The sequence below is a fragment of the Bufo bufo genome, chromosome 5 (genome assembly GCF_905171765.1).
Source record: "Bufo bufo chromosome 5, aBufBuf1.1, whole genome shotgun sequence".
NCBI lineage: Eukaryota > Metazoa > Chordata > Amphibia > Anura > Bufonidae > Bufo > Bufo bufo.
The window spans coordinates 131341798-131369398 of NC_053393.1; the positions used below are offsets into that span (position 1 = coordinate 131341798).

At 42.0% G+C, this 27601-nt stretch overlaps 1 protein-coding gene across 1 annotated transcript in view; it reads right to left on the bottom strand.

The window, feature by feature from the left end:
- Positions 1–27601, bottom strand: part of RP1 (RP1 axonemal microtubule associated) — a 595469-nt gene that overhangs the window by 497281 nt on the left and 70587 nt on the right. The window contains exons 4-5 of the mRNA XM_040433131.1: positions 5790–5953; positions 4035–4121 (exon numbers count right to left, since the gene is read on the bottom strand). Of these exons, the coding sequence (XP_040289065.1) occupies positions 4035–4121; positions 5790–5953 (251 nt within the window). The remainder of the gene's footprint in view (positions 1–4034; positions 4122–5789; positions 5954–27601) is intronic.

Genomic DNA, 27601 nt, shown 5'->3' on the forward strand with positions numbered 1-27601 from the left:
TAGGAAGAGACGTTTATTCAAGACATAATAGCATCATTAGTGACTAGTTTCGGCTCAGGCTTGAGCCGAAACTAGTCACTGATGATGCTATTATGTCTTGAATAAACGTCTCTTCATATCATCAAGAAAGTGAGTGCCGATCCTTCTTCGCTACATGCTGTATGTATTGGGTTGGTATCTCTATGTCTATACTAGTAGTGGTAAATGTGAGAAAACATATTTGTTATAATTTATATAACAGGTTTATACCCTCAGACAGGGGCAAATTTATTTTGAAAAAAGCCCAGTGTAAGTTTAAAAATAGAAAACATACTCACTTCATACAACTCCTGCTGCTTCCATTCCAATGCTTACTAGATCCCTTTGTCACGGGAAGTACAGGGAAGGAAAGACAACCAAAGGGAACCACAACAAAACAACAAACTAGGCCCTAAACCTAGGGAGTAAAGAGGTCACCTCCTAGCATTCCCTGAAACACATCCTAAGCTGCTAACAACATGTGCAAATCTCAATGGTAGAAATGCACATGCACAGGAACCTGAGACTGCTGAAACACTGCACCAAACCCTCAGCTTAGGAAACAGGGAAAGAGGCAACCGGTTCCTTCCAAACTGAAGGAGCCAGTGTCTCCCTGAGACCTAATCAGGACAGACACACCAAGAAAAGGGAAAGGACTTAGCTTGAGATGTAACTGGAACAGGAGAACCACCACACAAGCAGAGCACTCCACAGAAGAGCTATCAGCCGCAAGGAAGCAAGTGAGAGGCGGAACATATAAAGAGCCACCTGACTGATAATGAGCAGCATCTGTGAAGGGGTGAAAACCTGTCAGCAACAATGAAAACAAGAGAGATCTGTCAGATAGACTCCTGAGTCTTCCGTCTATTTGAACTTCTAAGATCTCTCCCAGGGCCGGCTGGTGACACCCTGTTGGGCTTTCCGATCCCCATCTCCAAACACAGGAAATGCCTAAAGGAAATGCTTACTTAACCAATTACTAGCCACAGCGGTGATCCTCCTCAGTGATTGGCTGAGCAGGTATTTGATGGCAGTTTCCCTTTGTCTAGCTGGGACATTGAAGAAGAGACCACTATTTTAACCTACTCTAAGCTAGGGATGAGCGGACCCGTGAATGTTCGGCCGTAAAATGGCTGTAAAATAGTCATAGTAAGGGCTAGAGGGCTGCAAAAGGAAGCAAAATGGGGCTAAGAGTAGGACAATTGCCCTGCAAGCAAATGTGGATAGGGAAATGACTTAAAATAACATAGAATATAAAAAAATATAAAAATAATAATCTTGAACTAGGAGGCGGAGGTCAAAGTGGAGTAGGAGGTTAAGGAAGCGGTAGATGTGGCGGTGTAGGTGAAAGCGGCGGTGGAGAAGGAGGAGATAGCCAAGACAGTTTTTTTTTTTTCTTTCTTTATTTTTTATAAATTTGGGAAGTCTCCAAAACTTTGGGAAATGGAAAAGAGAACGCAAAGAGCAAGTGCGCTGGAGTATAACAATGGCTGGGTGCGGCTGGTATGCCTCTCTGCTCTGGCCAAGGTACGGACAAGTCCTGTGGGATCCATGCCTGGTTCATTTTAATGAACGTGAGCTTGTCCAGGTTAGCTGTGGACAGGCGGCTGCGCTTGTATGTGATCACCCCCCCCCCCCTTCCCACTGTGCTAAGCACACGTTCGGACAATACACTGGCCGCAGGGCAGGCCAGCACCTCCAATGCGAAAATGGCAAGCTCAGGCCATATGCCCAATTTGGAGACCTAGAAGTTTAATGGGGCAGACCCATCAGTCAGTATGTGTAGGCGTGCACATGTACTGTTCCACTATATTGCTGAAATGCTGCCTTATGCTTGTTCTGTATCAGCTGGTGGTACATGTTGTTGTGGCGTGCTGACAAAGCTTTTCCACATTTCGGCCATGCTAACCCTCCCTTCTGAGGTGCTGGCAATGCCCCAGCTGTGTTGGCTACTTCCGCCTCCTCCTCTGCCTTCGCCTTGTGCTTCCACTGAGCCCCCGCTGTCAAGTGGGAATGCCATCAGCAGTGCGTCTACCAGCGTGCACTTGAACTCACGCATCTTTCGATCATGCTCCAGTGACGGAATTAAGGACGCCATGTTTTCCTTGTAGCGGGGATCCAGTAGGGTGGCAACCGAGTTATCAGCACTGGTTAGAATGTGGGTAACTCGGACACTGCAGCATGTAGTCGCTCATGTGTGCCAGGCTGCCCAGAGGCAACAACAAGTTGATTTCTGCTGGACCTGGACTGGAGCATCTTTACAGATCTCCCCTTAGGAGGTGGCAGAGGGAGTAGCCCAGGGGAACTACGGTAAATTTCTGCAGGACCTGGACTTGGGCATCTTACGAGATCTCCCGTTAGGAGGCGGCAGACCTGCAGGACCTGGACTGGAGCATCTTAAGTGATCTCCCCTTTGGAGGCGGCAGGTGGATTAGTCCCGACTGGCAGACCAGACGTGGGAGCCAGAGTATATATACTGCATAGGGGTGAGCTCTGCTTGGGAGTGTGAAGGAGGAGGGGCCTGCTTCTGTCTTGGTTGTAAGTGAATAAATCCATGGGACACAGTGTTGAAGAAGTTGCAGGGATGAAGTATGGGAATCTTAACCCTACTAGTCTGTTGTCACCCTGTTTTAGGGAGGAAGCTAGTCTGGGAAAGATTTAGAAAGACACATTGTGTGTATGTTAGATCTGCTGTGGTGGTCCTCCCATGTCCACATTCTAAAACATAAGTGGTTGGGCATCAGTGCACTCATCTTTTCCACTTCTGGGGCAGGGCTAGGTGGATTGTCTACGGAAACCCCGCCAGCAGAGTCATCAAAAAGCATAAGGGACTGCTGCATGACTTAAGGCTCAGACTGCTTGGCTGATTTGCAAGGGGGTGAGGTGAAAGACAGATGCCCATTGGCTGCAGGTGCCAACTCTGCGCTTTCAGCAGGGGACCCGGTGGGAGACAATGTGAAGGAACTGGAGGCACTATTAGCCACCCAATCTACTATCGCCTCTACTTGTTCTGGCCTCACCATTTGCACACCAGTATTCGGGCCTACAAAATAATGCTGAACGTTCTGTCGCCTAAGTGTACCTGAGGAAGGTGTTTCATTTGGGCATGTAGCTGGCACAGATCCTCTCCCTGCAACAGGAGCTCCACCAACACCAGCAGCACCACGACCAGGGCCACGTCCCTTATTTGACGCTCTCCTTATTCTTTGAGGTCCCCCACTTAACTAACAGACAGATTAACTATATTAATCTTATTGTCACGTATGCAGTGCCGGTGTACCTTACACCAAAAATGGGTATATGTCACACACCGATCTAACAGACTGATTAACTATATTAACTTCCCTGTCACAGATTCAGTACAGGTGTACCTCACACAAAAATGGGTATATGTCACCCACCGATCTATCAGACGGATTAACTATATTAATTTCCCTGTCACGGATGCAGTGCAGGTGTACCTCACACAAAAAATGGGTATATGTCACCTACCGAACTAACAGACAAATTAACTATTATATTTTTGTGTCAGGGGTGCAAAGCTGGTGTATTGCACCCACAAAAAAATCACTATAGGTCACCCACAGAATAAATAACTTGATGAGATTCCTAACACTCTCCCTCACTTCAGCTGCCTGCTTCTTGTCCTTGCACTACTCAAAGCTGATGGGCGGAGCTACACGTGATACAGCTTGTATAGAGGCTGGGTCACATGATGCACCAGCCAATCACAGCCATGCCATTACTAGGCATGGCTGTGATGGCTTCTAAGTGCCTACAGCTTAAAAGCTTGTTAATTGGCTGCCCTGCAGCCTTTCAACAAGCTTTATTAAATGCCCGAACACCGAACTCAAACCCGAACTTTTGCTGCAAAGTTCGGGTTCGGGTCCGGGTACCTGAACTTGCAAAGTTCGGTACAGACCCGAACTTTGCAGTTTGTGTTCGCTCAACACTAGTCTCAGCCCTTTTCAAAAATGTTGCTCATTTGGACAACCACATTTAATGTAAAAAATTACCTCTTGACAGTGCCATCCTGGGGAAGCTCCAGAATTTGTGTGCCCAATTCTTATTTTATATACTTCTCCAATGTCTCCTATGCTAATCTGAGAAAAAGAAAATATAAAAGAAAATGAAGAAGTAAAGACATCAAGGGTTCCATTCCATTAACCGATTTAAAGGGCACCTAGCACCGGGAAAATCACTGCTAGACCAGGCACAATGCCTTGCAGGACTTACACAGTTGAATGCAATGATGCCGTTCACATAGGTATCTGCTTTATTCTGAAGAAAAAAACACTTTTGATCCATGAAAATGAGCAGATAAGTGCATCAAGGGCGAGCCAATGCCACTTTGCTGCTCCTGCTTCCTCTGCCAGCAGCTCCCACTCTGTCTTGATTGACAAGGTCATGCAGAATAACTATGCAGGAACCTGACCCTGTGAATCAAGAGGGTGAGAGAGTGGCTGGCAGAAGAAGCAGGAGGAGCATGGGTGCACAGAGTGGCTTGGGCCAGCCCTCGGTGCAATAAACTCCTCCCTTGCATATGGATTAAAATGACATTTTCTCCAAAATGAAGCTACAGATCGCTAAAGGTATCATTACATTCAGCTAAGCAACCTTACAAGACATTGGGGGAGATTTATCAACCTATTGTAAAGTAGAACTGACTTAGTCCATAGCAACCAATTAGATTCCACCTTTCATTTTTCACAGCTCCTTTGGAAAATGAAAGGTGGAATCAGATCGGTTGCTATGGACAACTAAGCCAGTTCTACTTTTCACCAGTTTCAGCATGTTCCATGTTCCATACACCAATTCCAGCATGTTCTATCTGACCCCTAAAAGCATTGCACCTAGAGAAGAATATCTAAGTAATGTCCACACAACACTAGTGATGAGCGGCAGGGGCTATATTCAAATTCGCAATATTTCACGAATATTTTGTAGAATATTCGTCATATATTCGCAAATTTCGAGAATTCGAGATTATTTTATTAAATGCGAAAAATGTAGAAAGTGCGCTAATCGGCAATGATTAGAATATTTTTTCGCACTACGTGCAACTTCACATTTTAGCAGATCTGACTACAGATTAATGATTGGTGCACTAAGTATTGTTGTGAACTTGACATTGCTTCCTTCTCATTAGCCCACAAGCAAGAAGCAGAGAGGAATCATGTGTTCAGATGGCAAAAAAAGACAGATATTCGATATAACGAATATATAGCACTATATTCTAAATATTCGCGAATTCTCGAAGTGGCGATATTCGCGATAAAAATTTGCTTTTTCGAATAGTCATGCTCAACACTACACAACACCCAATGGAGGCTGTACAGCTATATGCTAGTTTTCTCAAATGCCATATTTTAATATGAAATTTACTTATCTGGGCCTGTGACTATAATAACCTATATGCAAGGCTAAAAATATAGAAATATCGGGAGAACTCTGAAGAGATATATTGTATTTAAAAAAAATTACACTGTATGCAAGAAACACATACAGTGGTCTTGTTTTAAATTTGGGGATGGGGACGTTACCATGAAAGCAGTAAAAATCATAGTAGAAAAGTCTGGGATTCATAATAATGCAGCTAAATGAATGTAAAATATGAAAAATAGACAGTACACTACCTCAGTTACATCTTATGTCCAGCTAATATTTTCACTTCAAAATGATACACTAGTGATACCTACAGACATGTAACTTCACATCAAGTTCTCAGTTGGCCATGGCAAAACTGACTATGGGTATGCTTTTATACATACATCAAATGTGTCTTCATGGCCACTCTGGAATATATCTTCTTCATTACTGTAAAGAAAGACTGGCGCCGATGCTCTTAGATGTCCATAGAATATGATGTAAACTTGAGATGTGGTCCCGGCTAATGGCATTTCACTAGTGAAAACAGACACCTTCCATTTTCCAGCTGAATAGACAAAAGATAAAATATAAGGGAATAGTCTGATAGAAAGAGATAGACAATCATCTACTATAGGTGGTGTTATCCTTTAAAAACTAGATGAACATGAACGTCTGATATAATGGATTGCTACAAGTATTGATAACAATTTGTCTTTTCATTTATAAATTTCAGCTGTTTTGTGATCATAGAATATACAGGTGAAACTCAAAAAATTAGAATATCGTGCAAAAGTTAATTTATTTCAGTAATGCAACTTAAAATTTGAATATTGTGAAAAGGTTCAATATTCTAGGCTCAAAGTATCACACTCTAGTCAGCTAATTAATCCATACCCCGTGAGCAAAGGGTACCTGAGATTGTGACTTTGGGGTTTCATAAGCGGTAAGCCATAATCATCCAAATTATAACAAATAAAGGCTTGAAATATCTCACTTTGCATGTAATGAGTCTATCTCATATATTAGTTTCACCTTTTAAGTTGCATTACTGAAATAAATAAACTTTGCACGATATTCAAATTTTTCGAGTTTGGCCTGTAAAGTAAACAATTTGGATATGTTTTTGGATGGTGTGTTTTTTTTTCTTTCAGACAAACATGTTTCAGAAAATACTGGACTGTACACCTGTTCCAGACAAAAAACAGACAGGTTTCCAGACATAACAACATAGCTAAACCAGACATCCAAAAGGTCAGTCTGTCTAGTTTTGGTGGTAAACAAGTCTAGCTTTTTCCCTCCAGAACATGCTCTTCTTTCAACCTTATGGTAGCTGTGGAAAATTACTAGCTTCTCATAGTTAGCTAGAAAGTCCTAAAAGTCTCTCAGTGTTCATTAACCCTTTCCAGAGTGCTGTGCAAACACAGTGAAAATTAACAGGATATATATATCATAGCACACATATAAAATGCAGTTACCATTTGAAGTGAAATAAAGTATGGAGTTGATGACTTTCCATAGGAGACGCAGGCAAATGTCCACAGATAGCCAGACTTCAAAGTACCCCTGCTCCAGGGTACTACATAACTCTCACTCTGGTGAAAAAAATGCTTTGTGTATTACATGAACAGCCATTAAAGGGGTTTTCCAGGCCTTTAATATTGATGACCTATCCTCAGAACAGGTCATCAATATCAGATCAGCGGGTGTCCAACCTATCCTGAGGATAGGTCATCAATATTAAAAGCGTGGAAAACCCCTTTAATGACTGGAAATGTCTGGGTACACATGCCTCCTCCCAGCAATAAGAGCTGATCAGCAGGTTATGGCTAAAGAGAGACCAAATCAGGGGATATCAGGGATGAGTTCTTGAGACAACCATTTCATTGGGAATTTATGGGTCATTTAAATAAGAAATCATCAGCTTCTCTCACATAAACCATAGTTATGTTACTATAAAACTTGCCCCAATACTTTTCTGGAATTAATACACCTTAATAAAACAACAAAGGCCTTCTGCAAGAAAGTACACTAGTAGAATCTGTGTTCAGGGTCTCCAGTGGCCCGTGTCCACAGGGATCTCTCTACTTCTTCCAGACAGGCATGGCCTTTGTAGTAGTGGCCTTCCCACTCCATTCTGGACCTGTGGCATCTTTCTCCCTGACCATTGTTCCTCTCTGCCTGTAGGACATGAACTCCCTCTGTCTCTTAAAGGGATAGTGTGTGTGTCCTAATGTGCCCCAGCCAATGGCTAGACTTGCCAGGGTATACTAGGCACATTACCTTGTAGTAGAGTGCCTGTGCAATGATATTCCCTAGCTTGCTAGGAACTGAGAAGGTGTTTGCTACCATCTGATCTTCTGTGGCTGACTTCTGCCCATTGACCATATTGTACTTGTTCCACCGTTGACCCTGTGCTACTTACCCCAAATTTGGCCTGTTTACTGGATTGAATGAGCTCTGTCTGACCTAACCTCAGCTTGTCCAATGACTAAGATTCTGCCTGGCCCCCCACTGGTGCAATGCACCAGTGTCTCTTGACCCATCTGGGTTACTGTCACTGAATGGAGACTACATGAAGATGTAGTAGCAGAGACCTGATCAATATATAGGAGTCATTGGGTGACGACCAGGAGGGCACTTATATAACACCTATAAAAGTAGCTCTAAACCAAATCTGTTCAGTGACAGTGGGTCCACACCTGCTATGTTATAACTAGCTATTACTACTTTTTAGACAACCCTTCTAATTCTTCCTGGACAATATAGACATCTGTATCCAGGTAAGCATTAGAAATATGCCTCAATATGCGTTGGATTTTTTAGTTCATTACATGGGCTTAAATTTCCAGGTGAAGGTAAATTCTGATCAACTACAAGGATTCTTATCCAGTTTTACTACTTGGCAATATGTGGTAATTCTATTTTATTACACAGCTCAGTGTCTTTATAATGTTATGTTTGGTAATAAAATGTTCTATTCATTTGAACTCAAGGCTCCTCTGACCACTACTGGATGTCGTCAAGGGAAAATTTATGCCAGGTCTTAAAAGACAATGCAGCAGATTGTGAAGAGACACAAAAGTGTTCTTAATCATTTAGTTACAATTACAACAAGACAAATGGAAAAGACATGAAGCAGCAACATTTAAACTGTACTGGAAACATTGGCCCTGCTTTATCATGCCTTCACTTTATCAGGGCTTTTGCAACTTTATCAGCTCACTTGCAAAAAAATAAAAATAGTCTCATGCCTGTGCCGTTACAGTTAGTTTCTGCGCATACATTAATGTTTCAAAATCCGAATCCGAACTTGGGTTTGTGGCTTGTGTCACACATGGTAATTAACAAACCCAAGTTCGGATTCCGATTTTGAAACATTAATGTATGTGCAGAAACTAACGGCACAGGCATGAGACTAAACAAGTCTTGTGTTACTGGTGGCGATAAGAAGATTGCCTTAGCGGAGCTCATACATTGTAATGCTGTACAGAGCACATATTATGAACAAAATTTAGGAACATATTGGGTTTGGACAGAATAGTCCAAACTGGCTTAGTTTAAGACTAGTGACAAGCAACATGAGACATTTGATAAATGTGGCATAAAGTGCGCCAATGCAAACTCAAGCAAAACTGATTTCAAATATTCCCCCCATGATAAGTTCGCCCTAATGTCTATAATGCTCTGCAAATGATTTTGATTTTGTCCCAGACTTCAACAAACAGAACCATGTTCTACTACTGAAGCTACTACCTAATAGATTTTAGAGGGATATTAGGAATTACTGTACATTTTAGAGCAGTTTACTCTAATTTAATCTAGAAGACTTTCAGGGGACACACTGTTCTGCCTCCATGCTTAAATGGGTTTGTACATTGCTTCTGCTGGGCAGCTAGAGTTTAAGGTGGATTTAGATATACCAATAATAGTCCAGATTATTGGAAAAGACCATTCCTGCGAATTGGTTGTGTCTCGATCAGTGTGGGGGACAACTTTCACACTGAACACAGGAGGGAAGGGGAACAGTAACTGGGCCTGGAAACTAAGGAAGGAACAGGACACCTCCTAAACAACCCTAATCCTAACTACCTATCCATATGAATAGACCTTGAAGGTAGGACTATTCATATGCAGGATACCTAGGCCCTTTATTCCCTATAAGGCTCTAGAATAAGGTTAGGACCAGAGACAACCCATTCCTCCACAGATGGACAAAAGGAAGTCTCTGTCTCAGGCCCAGATACAAACAACAGGGAATATAACAAACACAAACAAACGCGACACTTAACTTATGTAGAGATGTATGAGCAGGAACACCAGAGACGACCTCACACAACCTCAGCCAAACCCAAATGAAAGCTATCTACCGCATAGTCAGAAGGGTGGGGTCAGACTATAAAGGGTAGAATTGATGACCACTGAGCAACAGCTGAGAAAAGGGAAGTGGTCATTAACCCTATCAATACTGAATCAAGAGAAATCAAGGAGGCTGATAGATTCCTCCACGCTCAGCCAGTCTCCTTGATCTCCTGACATCAGTCACCTGAGGGACCGTGACAGGTTGTTTCCAATCATCTGGCCGTCTAAATGTGCAGCCGATCACCAGATGAACGAGCGAAACACTTGTTCATTGGGTGATCCTGTCATTCATGCAGGCACCACCCATCATAGCTTCTGAGCAGCAGATCGTGTGGTCTAAACAGCGATCTGCTGATCAGAAGCCATGTTTATGTATAAGGAGGAGAGATCGCTATACAAATCCTCTATCCTCATACAGTGAAGGAGATCGCTACACATAAATTTCAACAAAAGAAGGGGAAAAGGCATGAATCAGCAACATTCTATCTGTATTGGAAACATTGGTCCTGCTTTATTATGCCTTCACTCCAGAAGTATGGCTTCAAGTCACAAAATAGGGCTTTTGTGACTTTTTCAGCTCACTTGCAAAACATTTGTAGTCTTGTGCCTGTGCCGTTACAGTTAGTTTCTGCACATACATTAATGTTTCAAAATAAGAATCCAGGCTTGTGCCATGGTCATTAATTAACCCAAGTTTGGATTCTGATTTTGAAACAATTAATTATGTGCAGAAACTAACCGTAACAGCATAGGCATTAGACTAAACAAGCCTTGCGTTACTGTTGGCGATAAGAAGATTGCCCATACATTGTTCTTTGGGTGACCCTGTCGTTCATGCAGGCACCACCCATCATGGCTTCTGAACTGCAGATCGTGTGGTCTAAAGAGCGATCTGCTCCTCAGAAACCATGATTCTGTATGAGGACGAGGAATCACTATAGCAATCCTCCATCCTCATACAGTGAAGGAGATCACTGCATGTAAATGTGGCTTTCTTCTTCACTGAACGAGCAGCAGGCTTTCAGGAAGGAACACTTCCTTCCAGTTGGCCCATGTAAGCAAGTTAGAGCTTCAATGAAGTGCTCTGATATGGGCTAATAAACCATCATGTTATTTACTGGATTTTTGCTGGAGTGCTTAAAATTATATATATATATATATATATATATATATATATATATATATATACACCAAAAGATGAACCTACGTTTATTATTAATATTGATGAAGAGGTAGATTTGCAGTGAACCAACTGAGCTGCCAGTGGGTTTGGAATTATATAGACTAGTGAGTGGAGTCTAAGGGAATAACTTTTCTCTTCTTCGAGGGAGCCTTTAAGGACTAGAAAAAAGGTTTGTTTTCTTCCAGAAACCCACAATTCATGTCTAGAATAGCAACTCAGCCCCGCTTATTTGAATCAGGATGAAATGCAATACCAGAAAAAGCACAAAGACAAGAATAGCACCGTTCCTGGATAAAGAAATTACACTTTACGTTACGTACAACCCCTTTAAACCCCCAGTCCACATGAGTGCTATTTGAATTTGGTGTACACTCGCCTTTTAAAAGGCAGAAATTTGTATATACATGTGCAGCAGTGGAGAGGAAAATGGAACATCAGTAGAGTTGAGCGGACACCTGGATGTTCGGTTTCGGCAGGTTCGGCCGAACTTGAAAAAAAAATTCGGGTTCGGGATCCGAACTTGACCCGAACTTGACCCCGAAACCGAACCCCATTGAAGTCAATGGGGACCCGAACTTTTGAGCACTAAAATGGCTGTAAAAATGTCTTGGAAAGAGCTAGAGGGCAGCAAAATGTGCTTAAGAGCATGGCAAATGCTCTGCAAACAAATGTGGATAGGGAAATGAATAAAAAAACATAACAAACCTTAAAAAAATAAAAATTAGGAATGATGTAGGAGGAAGAAGTTGAGGAGGCGGTGAATGGGTAGAAGTGGCCGTGTAGGCTCACGTGGCGGTCTAGGTGGAAGCGGCGGTGAAGGAGGAATAGGTAGCCAACACAGATGTGTGTTATTAGCATTTTTACATAGGGGTATCCCCAAAAATATTGGGACATATAAAAAAAAAAAAAAAATAAGTGCACTTCAGTACAAGGATGGATGGTTGAGGCTGTTAGAACTGTCTATTCTGCACAAGGTACAGACAAGTCCTGAGAGATCCTAGCCTGGTTCATTTTAATTATTGTGAGCTTGTCCATGTTGGCTGTGGACAGGCGGCTGCGTCTGTCTGTAATGACACCCCCTGCCGTGCTAAACACACGTTCAGAGAGTACACTGGCTGCAGGGCAGGCCAGCACCTCCAAGGCATACAGGGCAAGCTCTGGCCATGTGGACAATTTGGAGACCCAGAAGTTGAATGGGGCAGAACCATCAGTCAGTACATGTAGTCGTGTGCACAGGTACTGTTCCACCATGTTGTTCAAATACTGCCTCCTCCTAACACGCTCCATATCAGCAGTTGGGGCCGGTTGTTGCGGCGAGGTGACAAAGCTTTTCCACATGTCGGCCATGCTAACCCGGCCTTATGAGGTGCTGGCGCTGACACAGCTGCATTGGCGACCTCTTCCTCCTCCCCTGCCTTCGCCTTGTGCTTCCACTTGTTCCCCGGCGTCAGTCGGGAATGCTCTCATGAGCGCGTCTACCAGCGTGCGCCTGTAGTCACGCATCTTCCGATCACGCTCCAGTGAGGGAATTAAGGACGGCACATTGTCTTTGTAACGGGGATCCAGCAGGGTGGCCACCCAGTAGTCCGCACACGTTAAAATGTGGGCAACTCTGCTGTCGTTGCGCAGGCACTGCAGCATGTAGTCGCTCATGTGTGCCAGACTGCCCAGAGGTAAGGGCAAGCTGTCCTCTGTGGGAGGTGTATCATCTGCATCCTCCGTATCCCCCCAGCCACGCACCAGTGATGGGCCCAAGCTGCGTTGGATGCCACCCCGCTGTGAACATGCTTCATCCCCATCCTCCTCCTCATCCTCCTCGTCCTCCAGTAGTGGGCACTGGCTGGCCAAATTTGTACCTGGCCTCTGCTGTTGCAAAAATCCTCTTTCTGAGCCACTTCTAAAAGACTGGCCTGAAAGTGTTAGAGATGACCCCTCTTCCTCCTCCTCGTCCTGGGCCACATCCTCTTCCATCATCGCCCTAAGTGTTTTCTCAAGGAGACATAGAAGTGGTATTGTAACGCTTATAACGGCGTCATCGCCACTGGCCATGTTGGTGGAGTACTCGAAACAGCGCAACAGGGCACACAGGTCTCGCATGGAGGCCCAGTCATTGGTGGTGAAGTGGTGCTGTTCCGCAGTGCGACTCACCCGTGCGTGCTGCAGCTGAAACTACACCATGGCCTGCTGCTGCTCGCACAGTCTCTCCAGCATATGCAAGGTGGAGTTCCACCTGGTGGGCACGTCGCATATGAGGGGGTGAGCGGGAAGGCCGAAGTTATGCTGTAGAGTAGACAGCCGAGCGGCGGCAGGATGAGAACGCCGGAAGTGCGCACAGACGGCCCGCACTTTAAGCAGCAGCTCTGACATGTCGGGGTAGTTGTGAATGAATTTCTGCACCACCGAATTCAGCACATGCGCCAGGCAAGGGATGTGCATCAAAACCGACTAGTCCCAGAGCTGCAACGAGATTTCGCCCATTATCGCACACCCCCAGGCCGGGCTTGAGGCTCACTGGCAGCAACCACTCGTCTGTCTGTTGTTCTATACTCCGCCACAACTCCTGCGCGGTGTGGGGCCTTTCCCCCAAACACATCAGTTTCAGAACGGCCTGCTGACGTTTACCCCTGGCTGTGCTGAAGTTGGTGGTGAAGGTCTGTCGCTGACCGGATGAGGAGGTGGTAGAAGAGGAGGAGGAAGCCGAGTAGGAAGAGGAGGCAACAGGAGGCAAAGAATGATGCCCTACGATCCTTGGCGGCAGAAGGACACGCGCCAAACAGCTCTCCGCCTGGGGCCCAGCCGCCACTACATTTACCGAGTGTGCAGTTAGAGAGATATAGTGTCCCTGGCCGTGCTTACTGGTCCACGTATCTGTGGTTAGGTGGACCTTGCCACAGATGGCGTTGCACAGAGCACACTTGATTTTATCCGATACTTGGTTGTGCAGGGAGGGCACGGCTCTCCTGGAGAAGTAGTGGCGGCTGGGAACGATGTACTGTGGGACAGCAAGCGACATGAAATGTTTGAAGCTGTCAGTCTCCACCAGCCTGAATGACAGCATTTCAAAGGCCAGTAGTTTAGAAATGCTGGCATTCAGGGCCAGGGATCGAGGGTGGCTAGGTGGGAATTTACGCTTTTTCTCAAAGGTTTGTGAGATGGAGAGCTGAACCCTTCCGTGTGACATGGTGGAGATGCTTGGTGACGGAGGTGGTGTTGTTGGTGGCACATCCTCTGTTTGCTGGGCGGCAGGTGCCAACATTCCTCCAGAGGCGGAGGAAGAGGCCGAGGCAGCAGCAGAAGAGGGAGCAGGACGGGCCTGAGCCCTTTCTTGGTTTTGAAGGTGCTTACTCCACTGCAGCCCGTGTCTCGCATGTAGATGCCTGGCCATGAAGGTTGTGCTAAGGTTCAGAACGTTAATGCCTTCCATCAGGCTCTGATGGCACAGCGTGCAAACCACTCGGGTCTTGTCGTCAGCACATTGTGTGAAGAAGTGCCATGCCAAGGAATTCCTTGAAGCTTCCTTTGGTGTGCTCGGTCCCTGGTGACGGTGGCCAGTAGCAGGCGAACTGTTTTGGCGATGGCTGCTCTGCTTTTGCACCCTGCTCCCGCTTTTGCTACGCTGTTGGCTCGGTCTCACCACTGCCTCTTCCTCCGAACTCTGAAAGTCAGTGTCACGACCTTCATTCCATGTGGGGTCTAGGACCTCATCGACCCCTGCATCGTCTTCCAACCAGTCTTCCTCCCTGACCTCCTTTTCGGTCTGCACACTGCAGAAAGACGCAGCAGTTGGCACCTGTGTTTCGTCATCATCAGAGACGTGCTGAGGTGGTATTCCCATGTCATCATCAGGAAACATAAGTGGTTGTGCATCAGTGCATTCTATGTCTTCCACCCCTGGGGAAGGGCTAGGTGGATGCCCTTGGGAAATCCTGCCAGCAGAGTCTTCAAACAGCATAAGAGACTGCTGCATGACTTGAGGCTCAGACAGGTTCCCCGATATGCACGGGGGTGATGTGACAGACTGATGGGCATGGGTTTCAGGCGCCACCTGTGCGCTTTCTGCAGAAGACTGGGTGGGAGTTAATGTGAACGTGCTGGATCCACTGTCGGCCACCCAATTGACTAGCACCTGTACTTGCTCAGGCCTTACCATCCTTAGAACGGCATTAGGCACGACCAAATATCGCTGTAAATTCTGGCGGCTACTGGGACCTGAGGCAGTAGGTTCAGTAGGACGTGTAGCTGTGGCAGAACGGCCACGTCCTCTCCTTGCACCAGAGGCTCCACCAACACCACCACCACGACCATGACCGCGTCCCTTATTAGATGTTTGCCTCATAGTTAGCGTTCACAAAGCAAAGTAAAAAGTGGTTAAGTCTGTTAAAAATAATTAACCGCCAATAAAAAGCCTGATGTAGGGTATTGCACAATTATTTTTTAAAAAAAACTCTATATGACAGCGGTATTTGTGGCCTAAATTTCACAGTAACTTATGCACGTCTAATCCCAGATGTGCAGTATATCAGAGGGTTTTTTAACCCCAGTAACCAAAAAGCCGTATTTCTGGCCTAAAAAAGACAGTCACTTATGCACGTCTTATCCCAGATGTGCAGTATATCAGAGGGTTTTTTCACCCCATTAACCAAAAAGCCGTATTTCTGGCGTAAATGTGACAGTCACTTATGCACGTCTTATCCCAGATGTGCAGTATATATTAGAGGGTTTTTTCACCCCAGTAAGCAAAAAGATGTATTTCTGGCCTAAATGTGACAGTCACTTATGCACGTCTTATCCCAGATGTGCAGTATATCAGAGGGTTTTTTCACCCCACTAACCAAAAAGCCGTATTTCTGTCCTAAATGTGATGGTCACTTATGCACGTCTAATCCCAGATGTGCAGTATATTAGAGGGTTTTTTCACCCCAGTAGTCAAAAAGCCGTATTTCTGGCCTAAATGTGACAGTCACTTATGCACGTCTTATCCCAGATGTGCAGTATATCAGAGGGTTTTTTCACCCCAGTAACCAAAAAGCCGTATTTCTGGCCTAAATGTGACAGTCCCTTATGCACGTCTTATTTCAGATGTGCAGTATATCTGAGGGTTTTTTCACCCCAGTAACCAAAAACCCGTATTTCTGGCCTAAATGTGACAGTCACTTATGCACGTCTAATCCCAGATGTGCAGTATATTATAGGGTTTTTTCACCCCATTAACCAAAAAGCCGTATTTCTGGCCTAAAGGTGACAGTCACTTATGCACGTCTAATCCCAGATGTGCAGTATATATAAGAGGGGTTTTTCACCCCACTAAGCAAAAAAATGTATTTTTAGCCTAAATGTGACAGTCACTTATGCACGTCTTATCCCAGATGTGCAGTATATCAGAGTTTTTTTTCACCCCAGTAACCAAAAACCCGTATTTCTGGCCTAAATGTGACAGTCACTTATGCACGTCTTATCCCAGATGTGCAGTATATATTAGATGGTTTTTTCACTACAGTAACCAAAAAGATGTATTTCTGGCCTAAATGTGACAGTCACTTATGCACGTCTTATCCCAGATGTGCAGTATATCAGAGGGTTTTTTCACCCCAGTAACCAAAAAGACGTATTTCTGGCCTAAATGTGACAGTCACTTATGTACGTCTAATCGCAGATGTGCAGTATATTAGAGGGTTTTTTCACCCCAGTAAGCAAAAAGATGTATTTCTGGCCTAAATGTGACAGTCACTTATGCAAGTCTTATCCCAGATGTGCAGTATATCAGAGGGTTTTTTCACCCCAGTAACCAAAAAGCCGTATTTCTGGCCTACATGTGGCAGTCACTTATGCACGTCTAATCCCAGATGTGCAGTATATTTTATAGTGTTTTTTCACCCCAGTAACCAAAAAGATGTATTTCTGGCCTAAATGTGACAGTCACTTATGTACGTCTTATCCCAGATTTTGCAGTATATTAGAGGGTTTTTTTCACCCCAGTAAGGAAAAAGATGTATTTCGGGCCTAAATGTGACAGTCACTTATGCACGTTTTATCCCAGATGTGCAGTATATTAGAGGATTTTTTCACCCCAGTATCCAAAAAGCCGTATTTCTGGCCTACATGTGACAGTCACTTATGCACGTCGAATCCCAGATGTGCAGTATGTTTTAGAGGGTTTTTTCACCCCAGTAACCAAAAAGATGTATTTCTGGCCTAAATGTGACAGTCACTTATGCATGTCTTATCCCAGATGTGCAGTATATTAGAGGGTTTTTTCACCCCAGTAAGCAAAAAGATGTATTTCTGGACTTGCAGACATGCAGATAGCCTGTGCTGGTGCACTATCGTTGCATAAAATGGCTGCCGATTATGTATTGATATTGACAAATTGTAAAAAAAGTTCGTTTTCAGAAGTAGTTGGCTCAGGGCAGGCTTAAAAAAATTGTGCACTGCAGCCACAAAACACATTTGCGGTAGATTGCTGAGTAAAAAAAGCAGTTCTTGATAAGATTTCTCCCTGATCTCTCCCTCACAGCAGCTGCAGCCTCTCCCTACACTAATCCGAGCACAGTGACGGGCGGCACTACGTGACTCCAGCTTAAATAGAGGCTGGGTCACATGCTGCAGTTGGCCAATCACAGCCTTGCCAATGCCATACCATGGCTGTGATGGCCTTTTGGGGCAATTAGTATGACGCTTGTTGATTGGCTGCCTTTTAAAAAGCGACAAGAAAGCGCCGAACACCGAACCCGAACTTTTACGTAAATGTTCGGGTCCGGGTGCCGAAAAACCTAAAGTTTGGTACGAACCCGAACTTTACAGTTCGGGTTCGCTCAGCTCTAAACATCAGCTGTGAGAAGCAGGTAAATAGCTGATGTCTAGTTGTAATCCTCTGGTATCATTCCTCTGTATTGTAGCACAGTATGATATGGCTTATTACATGAATATTTAACCACCAGTTGTGGTTATTAAAATATTTAGTATGTTTCGTTGTCTTCCATTGTTCTCTGTGCAACAGCCTGGGCTGACATTAAATTACAAAAGTATATGATATCCAAATTACAAGAAAAAAATATATGTGGTAAGGATGAGCAAACCAGTTCGGTCAGTCCGAACTTTGCTATTTTTCAGACAACAGACAATCCTGAATATTTTCAGGATTGTTTCAGAGGAACCTACTAAATCGGCGAGTAGCACATGTGTATTGTAAGGGTATTTTTAAGTACTGATTTGTTCTCCCCTTTAATTCTGTTTAATACTTTGTAATAGTTTATAAGTTTCCCTTGTAATGAAGTGGGCTAGAGATAGTATCCATCGTGTATGTCACGTGTTATAACATGGTAGACAGTCATGGGTTATATAGCATGATCGATGGAGTCTCCACCCCATTTAGGCTAGTGATATTTATTTACTTTTTTTATTCTGTGTGTGATTTCTTTGTGTTATCGTATATTTAATCACTTAGTAAATATATTTATTTACATAGCCGTAGCCTGCATAAGCTAATTCATCCTCAAATCTTTTTAATTCACTTTACGTTACACCATGGCAGGAAAAAAGCACTTGGGAGGAAGAAGAAGGGTTCTCACATGACCCTGAGAGGAAGTGTGTGTGTGGGGGGGTCTTGTCCTGATTGGCTACCAGGATGATAGACAGCCTGTATGAGCAATCAGTGCTGCAGCAGGCAGGGAGGTGCCCTAGCAGAATGAGCAGAATGTCATTCTGTGCTGCGTTGTGAATGAGGGTGAATGGGTTTTACAGTGTCTTCCAGGAAAACGATCTTAGGGAGTTAGGGAGAGTGAAAAAACATTCAGGGACAGTCAGAAATTAATTAGGCATATAACCAAGCCTGGATTCAGGAGGATTGTCACACTCCTCCTGCTGACTCCGATGAATAACCCTCGCCTTCCTGACGATGTCCCATCTTGCCACTGTTGCTGTCTGTCTGAATACCATCATGGATCATGGCAATGCTGCGACCTGCCTACCATCGCATTCTGTACGGCTGCTGCTGCTGTGGCCTGCATCATGCTACTAATGCCTCTCAATCATCAGTTTACGTGTATTCAGTTTCCATTAGTTGAAATTTAACTCTTTTTTTTGGGGGGGGGGGGGGGGTGGTATTAAATTTCATTAAGCAGCATATGTATGTGATTACTGCCCCAATACTGACATTTTCTCGCAGCTCAGTTTCATTCCAATGAATACACATTGCCTTGCTGGTGGTGCCCCATCTTGCCACTGTTGCTGTCTGTCTGCCTTGTCCGTAACAACCAGCTGTATAAAAATATCACATGATCTAACCCCTCAGGTGAACACCGGAAAAAAAAAATTGTCGAAAAAAACCCATTTTTGTCACCTTACATCACAAAAAGTGTAATACCAAGCGATCAAAAAGTCATACGCACCCTAAAATAGTACCAATCAAACCATCATCTCATACTGAGAAAAATGAGCCCCTACATAAGACAGTCACCCAAAAAATAAAAGTAAACTATGGCTTTCAGAATATGGAGACACTAAAAAGTCATATTCGATATTGTCGCGTCCGCAACAACCTACTCTATAAAAATATCACACGAATGATCTAACCTGTCAGATGAACACTGTAAAAAACAAAAAATAAAAACGGTGCCAAAACTGCTATTTTTTGTTACCTTACCTCACAAAATGTGTACTATAGAGCAACCAAAGATCATATGTACCCTAAAATAGTACCAAAAGGACAGCCACCTTATCCCCTAGTTTCCAAAATGGGGTCACTTTTTTGGAGTTTCTACTCTAGGGGTGCATCAGGGGGTCTTCAAATGTGACATGGCAACTTAAAATTATCCCAGTGAAATCTGCCCTCCAAAAACGACATGGCACTCCTTTCCTTCTGCGCCCTTCCGTGTGCCCTTTCAGCAGTTTACGATCACAAATGGGGTGTTTCTGTAAACTACAGAATCAGGATAATAAATATTGAGTTTTGTTTGGCTGTTAACCCTTGCTTTGTTAGTGGAAAAAAAGGGAAATTCTGAAATCTCATGTACATTTTCCTTTAATTCTTGTGGAATTAATAAAGTTTGCAAAATCAGTTTTGAATACCTTGAGGGTGTAGTTTCTAAAATGGGGCCATTTATGGGTGGTTTCCACTATGTAAGCCCCACAAAGTGACTTCAGACCTGAACTGGTCCTTAAAAATTGGGTTTTGGAAATTTTCTTAAAAATTTTAAGATTTGCTTCTAAACTTCTAAGCCTTCTAACGTCCCAAAAAAAGAAAATGTAACAAAATGTAACAGAATGATCCAAACATGAAGTAGACATATTGTAAATGTAAAGTAATAACTATTTATGAGGTATCACTATCTGTTTTAAAAGCAGAGAAATTGAAATTTTGAAAATTGCAAATTTTTACAAATTCTTGGTAAATTTGGTATTTTTTTTATAAATAAAAATAAAACATTTTTACTCAAATTTACCACTGTCATGAAGTACAAAATGTGACAAGAAAATAATTTCAGAATGGCTTGGATAAGTAAAAGTGTTTTAAAGTTTTTACCACATAAAGTGACACGTCAGATTTGCAAAAAATGGCCTGATCCTTAAGGTGAAAAATGGCAGGGTCCTGAAAGGGTTAAACATCATCTGCCTCTGATGAAGGACAATTTTTGGAGCTTTGGAATATGAAAAAGCGTAACACATGTGCTGGTGTGGTGTGTTTTTAAACATGCGGTATAAAACAAATAGCTGTGCATGTCAGTCACTTAGACATCATTTACTATTGCTGTCATTGCGTTCCAGAGCTTGGAGAGGGGGGAGAGTAAACATTCATAAAAAAATAAATGAAAAGAGATAACAAGTTTTCCTAAAAATTATGATTCCTAGGGGGCTAGAGGGGGTTATATACCAACTTTTAGGGCAATTAGAGCAACTTTGGTTTGGCCTGAACCAATTCGGTTCGAAACGAAACTTTTAAAAAAATTATTGACTCAATTCTAAAATGTGGCAATAATGTTGGTAAATGAGTTGGTGTTGTACAGCATTTATTTGCTGGCACAAAAACATTCATAGTACAGGGTGGGCCATTTATATGGATACACCTTAATAAAATGGGAATGGTTGGTGATATTAACTTCCTGTTTGTGGCACATTAGTATATGCGAGGGGGGAAACTTTTCAAGATGGGTGGTGACCATGGCGGCCATTTTGAAGTCGGCCATTTTGAATCCAACTTTTGTTTTCTCAATAGGAAGAGGGTCATTTGACACATCAAACTTATTGGGAATTTCACATGAAAAACAATGGTGTGCTTGGTTTTAACGTAACTTTATTCTTTCATGAGTTATTTACAAGTTTCTGACCACTTATAAAATGTGTTCAATGTGCTGCCCATTGTGTTGGATTGTCAATGCAACCCTCTTCTCCCACTCTTCACACACTGATAGCAACACCGCAGGAGAAATGCTAGCACAGGCTTCCAGTATCCGTAGTTTCAGGTGCTGCACATCTCATATCTTCACAGCATAGACGATTGCCTTCAGATGATGCGAGATGTGCAGCACCTGAAACTAGGGATACTGGAAGCCTGTGCTAGCATTTCTCCTGCGGTGTTGCTATCAGTGTGTGAAGAGTCGGAGAAAAGGGTTGCATTGACAATCCAACACAATGGGCAGCACATTGAACACATTTTGTAAGTGGTCAGAAACTTGTAAATAACTCATGAAAGAATAAAGTTACGTTAAAACCAAGCACACCATTGTTTTTCTTGTGAAATTCCCAATAAGTTTGATGTGTCAAATGACCCTCTTCCTATTGAAAAAACAAAAGTTGGATTCAAAATGGCCGACTTCAAAATGGCCGCCATGGTCACCACCCATCTTGAAAAGTTTCCCCCCTCACATATACTAATGTGCCACAAACAGGAAGTTAAGATCACCAACCATTCCCATTTTATTAAGGTGTATCCATATAAATGGCCCACCCTGTACATATATAAAATGAATAGGTTGCACCCGATTACTTACAAATCATAATAAAAGAAAGAATTCACATTATCTATGGGAACTGCCTGCACTATGGAGAGTTTTTGGAAAATGAATCTGAGTTTAGTGAGCTGGATGAAATGACAGTTCTTTTATTGGTACATAATAAAGGTTTAGGACTTTTTGCTGGGTGTACAGACATAGATAAACCATGTTCTGCTGCTTTTTATTACACCAGCAGCCAATTCACATTTAAGGACTGGATATTTGGTCCAAGAAAATTGTTGCCAATTGTAAGGAAACTTAACATAACTGAACCATTCATTGTTGGCTCACAAAATCCCCTTTTTCAATAGTGGATATAGTTTTTGGAAATTCTATAGAACCCAGTTTATAAACCTTAGATACGTCACCTGAGGCCCTGTGGCTTTCCCTGGATTTTACCATTGACATTCTATCCTCAGGACAGGCCATTGGCTCTGGTGCCAGAAGAGGATGCTGGCGCTATAAACCTCCATCTACTGTGTAGTGGATGGAGCTGGCAACTGCAGTGCTGCTCCCATTCACTTCAAAGCGAGCAGTGCTGCAGTAACCAGCATTGTCCACTATACATTTGATGCAGCTGTTTCGTTCTGGCACAGATTTCAAATACTGGATCCACTGCAGAACAACTCATCAGAAGGGTGCAGGGTATCAGACCCACGTTGATCAGATATTGAAGGATAGGCCATCAATGGTATTTCATCATAACCGTAATGCTATTTCAACATTGAATAACTGTAACACAACATGCATACAACTTTTATCCGACTTCTGTACAACTTTGTTTCAGAAATGCGTCTTCTTTCTTGATATTTTGTGATACAATAGTTGACTAAGGCGTCTTCTATATTTGTAGCTCACAGCTCAATTGTGTGTTTCTATAGATTGTAACTGTTGTCTGAGAATCTCCATCACAGCCACTGAACTACAAGAAGTATATCAATAAGACTGGACTTTAAAAAAAATATTGTACTACTACAAGCTCCAAAATCAGTAGGCAGATGTCTCACAGGAAACATCTGTCCTTACTTGGACTACCTATATGGAGCCATCGCTACAGTAAGCTCGTTTTCCTATTCTCTGGAAACAAACGGTTGGGTTGTCACAAGGGGTATTTTCCAATATGTCAGCAAATCTTCAGCACATGAGCAAAATATAGAAGGAACAGTGAGTGGCAGGCCCAATACGTTTTCTGTCTGAAGTATACATTCCACCTAGAGGAAGCACTCAGATGGACCTTTATTGCAGACTGCTGGCAATTCATTCATAAACCTCTAGTAGGAATAATGGCATAATATACAGTCATAAGAAGAGATCCTCCAGAATTATTACATGAGAAATGCAAGTAGTTACCAAAACTACTAGAAGATGTCGCAGGTCCTCTGTAACCATATTCATGCCTTGTACTTTGTTATGTTGCCAGATCTATGCACCCTAGCTTGGTCTTGTTACTGTATCCATCCATTTTGACACTGTATGTAAGTTCTTAGCTTTGATATGGTATCCAGTCTACTGTATGTACTAAACATGCAGGCTATGAACACCCTTGGGGGCATTTTCTATGTTTGCATTTTACTCATTTTGGGCTAAAAGATTTTTTTTGTTTGTCTTGTTAAAAGTGTTCAGCCATTTCTGAGATACAAGGGTTAAAAATCAATCTGTTTGCAAGCTGCCACAATCTGTTTCCTTTGAATCACTGATGGCTCATGTGAAGCGTTATCTGTGATCTCCTGACCTCATAAACACTCATTGTAGCTCAAATCAAACTGATAAGAATTTGGGTTAAATAATGGTTTATGAAGTAAGGAGATCAGAGATAAGAGCTACACACAAGCCGTCGGAGGAAAGGATTCAAAGAAAACAGACTGTGACAGACTGCAAACAGGCTGATTTTTAACCTTTGTTTCTCAGAAACGACTGAACATTTTTAATAAAGATCAATTGAAAAAATGATTTTTAGCCCAAAATTTGTAAAAAGCAATAATGAAATAATCCCCCCCCAAAGGTATACATAGCCTCTAAGATTAGCTTTGGTATTTTATGTATGCAGTAGACTTAGATTTGACACAGCTTGTCTCTTAGTGTATCTACGTGATGTCTATCTAATAATGTATCATAATTGTGAGCCTTGAAATTCATTTGCCCAGTGATCTAATAGTAGGAAGGAAGTTTATTTTAGGCAGCAGTGCCTCTCTACATACCAGACACCAAGGAAAATGTACAAATGTTTGTCGGGTGTTTTGTTTTGTAAAAGCTATCATACCTTAATCTCAGAGGAGCAAACACAAGTAACATAAGTGCATAGGACAAATCACTGTACATGTACACCAAAGTGGTTAATTTAAGGAGAAGAGGCAACACCATCCATCATCCCCTAAATTTCTTTCTGATCCAAAAACATAGGGGAAAATGCAGTGATTTAACCCATTAAAAAGATGGTTCCTTCTCATGCATGAAACCCAGCTATTTTAAAGGGTCAAAACATTGCATCAAGAAAGGAGTTTAATGGAGGATGGATGGTGTTGTCTCTTCCATTCTTGGTTACTAAAAAAAATCAGACTATGAAAACAATAATATGAATTGCCTCAACATCCTACCTTTCCAGGCACAAATCGGTAGTCAGTAGGCAGTGAATATTGGGAGGAAATTGAGATTGTAGCATTGTATTGTGAATGCTGCTGTTGCACAAGAAGACAGAGATGCTCAAGAAGAACAGACTGAGCAGCTGCTGGAATGTTAACTGCCTGAAGCACAGCTTAAAGGGAACCTGTCAAGAGTATTTAGGCTCCTAAACCACTACCATGTAATTATAATGTAATATTTCAAATGCGGTTGATAACAGCACTCATCTAATTACTGGTTTTTCGTAGGGTGCTCGTCTGTCTAGGTCCCTAAATCTACCTGGGCCCTTCTTCTTGTTGCATAAACAAATTGACAGCACTCCAAAATTGCAGGTGAAATATTATGTGATTTATTCAGCTGGACATAACTTTAGGCAATGTTTCGGGCTATATGTAGCCGTTCATCAGGCCCAATGGACAAACACGGGTGGTTGAGGAGCCGAGAGCTGTCAATTTATTTATGCAATATTGGACAATAATGGTATTCTAAAAGTGCTCAGTATAATCTCCCAGATGCTGGAAATGTAAACTGAATTTATAACATGATGTATTATGTAAGTAAACAACTAGTTAAGAGTCATCTGGACTAATCCATTTCTATGTCATCAATCACCTCTTGTTTATTGGCTAAGCATCAGACTGTATAAGATGACCCTAAATCTTGACTGGTAGTATGAAAACAACAAAAATATATTTAAAGAGCATGGACGACAATGTAGATTTCAATTCATATTTATTAGCAAAAATTACCTCCTGTATACCAAAAAGGAGAACCCAATAAAAACTACCAAACGGTAAGAACATTGTAGTCAATATACAGAAAGCAAATTCTGTTGAATTTAGATTTACTTAGCATCAGAATGATTTGGTATAAAATCCAGTATTAGTTGTGGATAACATAGATAGTACAATGCTTCCCCTACTGTAATATGTACTGGAAGGATCTTGTATCAACCTTCTCCAAATAAGATGTTAAGGTAATAATGTAATAATATATAATGTAATTTGTAATAATATAAGATGTTTAGAGAATTGGGCTGATTCAATTTCTGGAGAAATAAAAAAGGAAGATTTTCACGATTTTGATGTACTTCCTTATGATTATTCGCCCAAACGGTTGATCCAAACTAATGTATCTTATTTTTTCATTTACTGTACTTTAGGTCATTGGCCAGTTCCACTTAACGTGATTTGTGATTAAAGTGACCATTTTTAATCTAATCTTATGGACAGCTTTAGGTAGCTAGCTCTGAGAAGAGCTAAAGGTGCATTTCCAACTGAAGTGTAAGAAGTTTACTTGGTACCTCTAATACAATACATTAATACACATGCATTACCATGCAGACCCCATCAATAGTGCTGCACCTTACTGTCCCATTGACTAAAAACACCTGACTCTAATTTTACCTTCACATTACCTGCTAAACCTAAAGGTTCACATATGTTTTACACTCACAGACATGTGATTGTGGATAATTTTTCTGAATAAGTGACCAAGTCTAATATGTTTGACCCATTTTTTTGATTTGGTTATCTTTATCTACTTATAGTTCTTGTGTGAAAAATTTATGCAGAAATATACATTTTGAAGGGTTCACAAACTTTCAAGCACCACTGTATGTCTCCATGATTACAGACTACAAACAAACTCTGTGTAGTCTAAATATGTAGTGATAATCCTGTCCATCTCTCCAGTATTTTAGCTACCTCTTTTAACAAAAATTTGGTCTTTTTAGGATGGAAGTATGGAAAGACAGTTTGACTTCAGGGTTGCAGTCTTTAACTATGGAACTGTAGACAAAAACAGTTGCTAATTATTTTTTAATGCAATTGAGTGCTAAAAAAAGGTTGCAACGGTGTTCATAGCCTTTAAATCATATTCAGAAATAGCACCAGAGTGTGTACCCAGCATAATACAAATACATTATCATACAAAAATGATTTAAAACTGTTCATAGGGTTGTAACATAAAAAAGAATAAGACATTGTTATGTATGCATATCACACCTGGGTGCAATCAATAAAGTTACATTGTAAGAAAATACAAACTCCATTGCAAGAAAAATATTTTCTGGTTTTCTGTTTTTTTAGCCTTACCAGTAACTAATAATCTAGCAGAGATGCTCTAATAAGAGATTTCTTTACCTCTGCTTACTACTACAGTACTTCATAATTATCTAGGAATTTTACTTTTCCAAACCACAGGATAGAAAAAGAAAAATATAACTAATATAATTCATCTTTCATGGAATAGAGGAACATTTGACAATTCTAGTATATGTAGTACTCATCTATGATCTGAGCACTACTCTATAGAGTTCATTCTGTCTAGAAACAGAGATGGTTTTTGAAAACTGGGCGAATTCCCAGTGCCTCTATTTTCAAGGGCCCATAGGGGCAACCTAAGAGTGGGCCATGTAAACATTCATTGCCCTGCACCACCAGGAACTTTACTATTACCTCTTCACTATTTTGACATTGTTTAGATGTATTATTCGGACACTAAATGGTAGTTTTATTTGGGCATAAATAGCAGGATTGTGAGTAATACATGGCAGTGATATGTGGACACTGAATGGTAGTATAATTTAGACACCTTAAAAAGGTATTACTTAGTCATTTAGTGGCAGTATTAATATTACTACACTAGGCATTGATGTATGGACAGTGTGTGGAAGTATTATTTGGCTTAAATTGTAGTATTCCACTGGATAGATAGCTAATATTAGAAATACATAGATGATAGATAGTTAGATAGATAGATAGATAGATAGATAGATAGACAGACAAAAAATGGGGCAGCACACCAAAAAACAGTGAAGGAGGGTGTCAGAACCTATTTATTCCCTTGCAACGTTTCAGCCCAACACAATGGGGCCTTTGTTAAGCCTTGACAAAGGCCCCATTGTGGTGGGTTGAAACTTTGCAGGAGATCACTGTTTTTTGGAGTGCTGCCTCATTTTTTGTTTATTGGATATCCTAGTGGAACAGGGCCCCAGAGGAACTGCACCCACACTCTCATTGACTGTGCTGTGTTTTTAGTTTTAGTAGATGGATAGATAGAC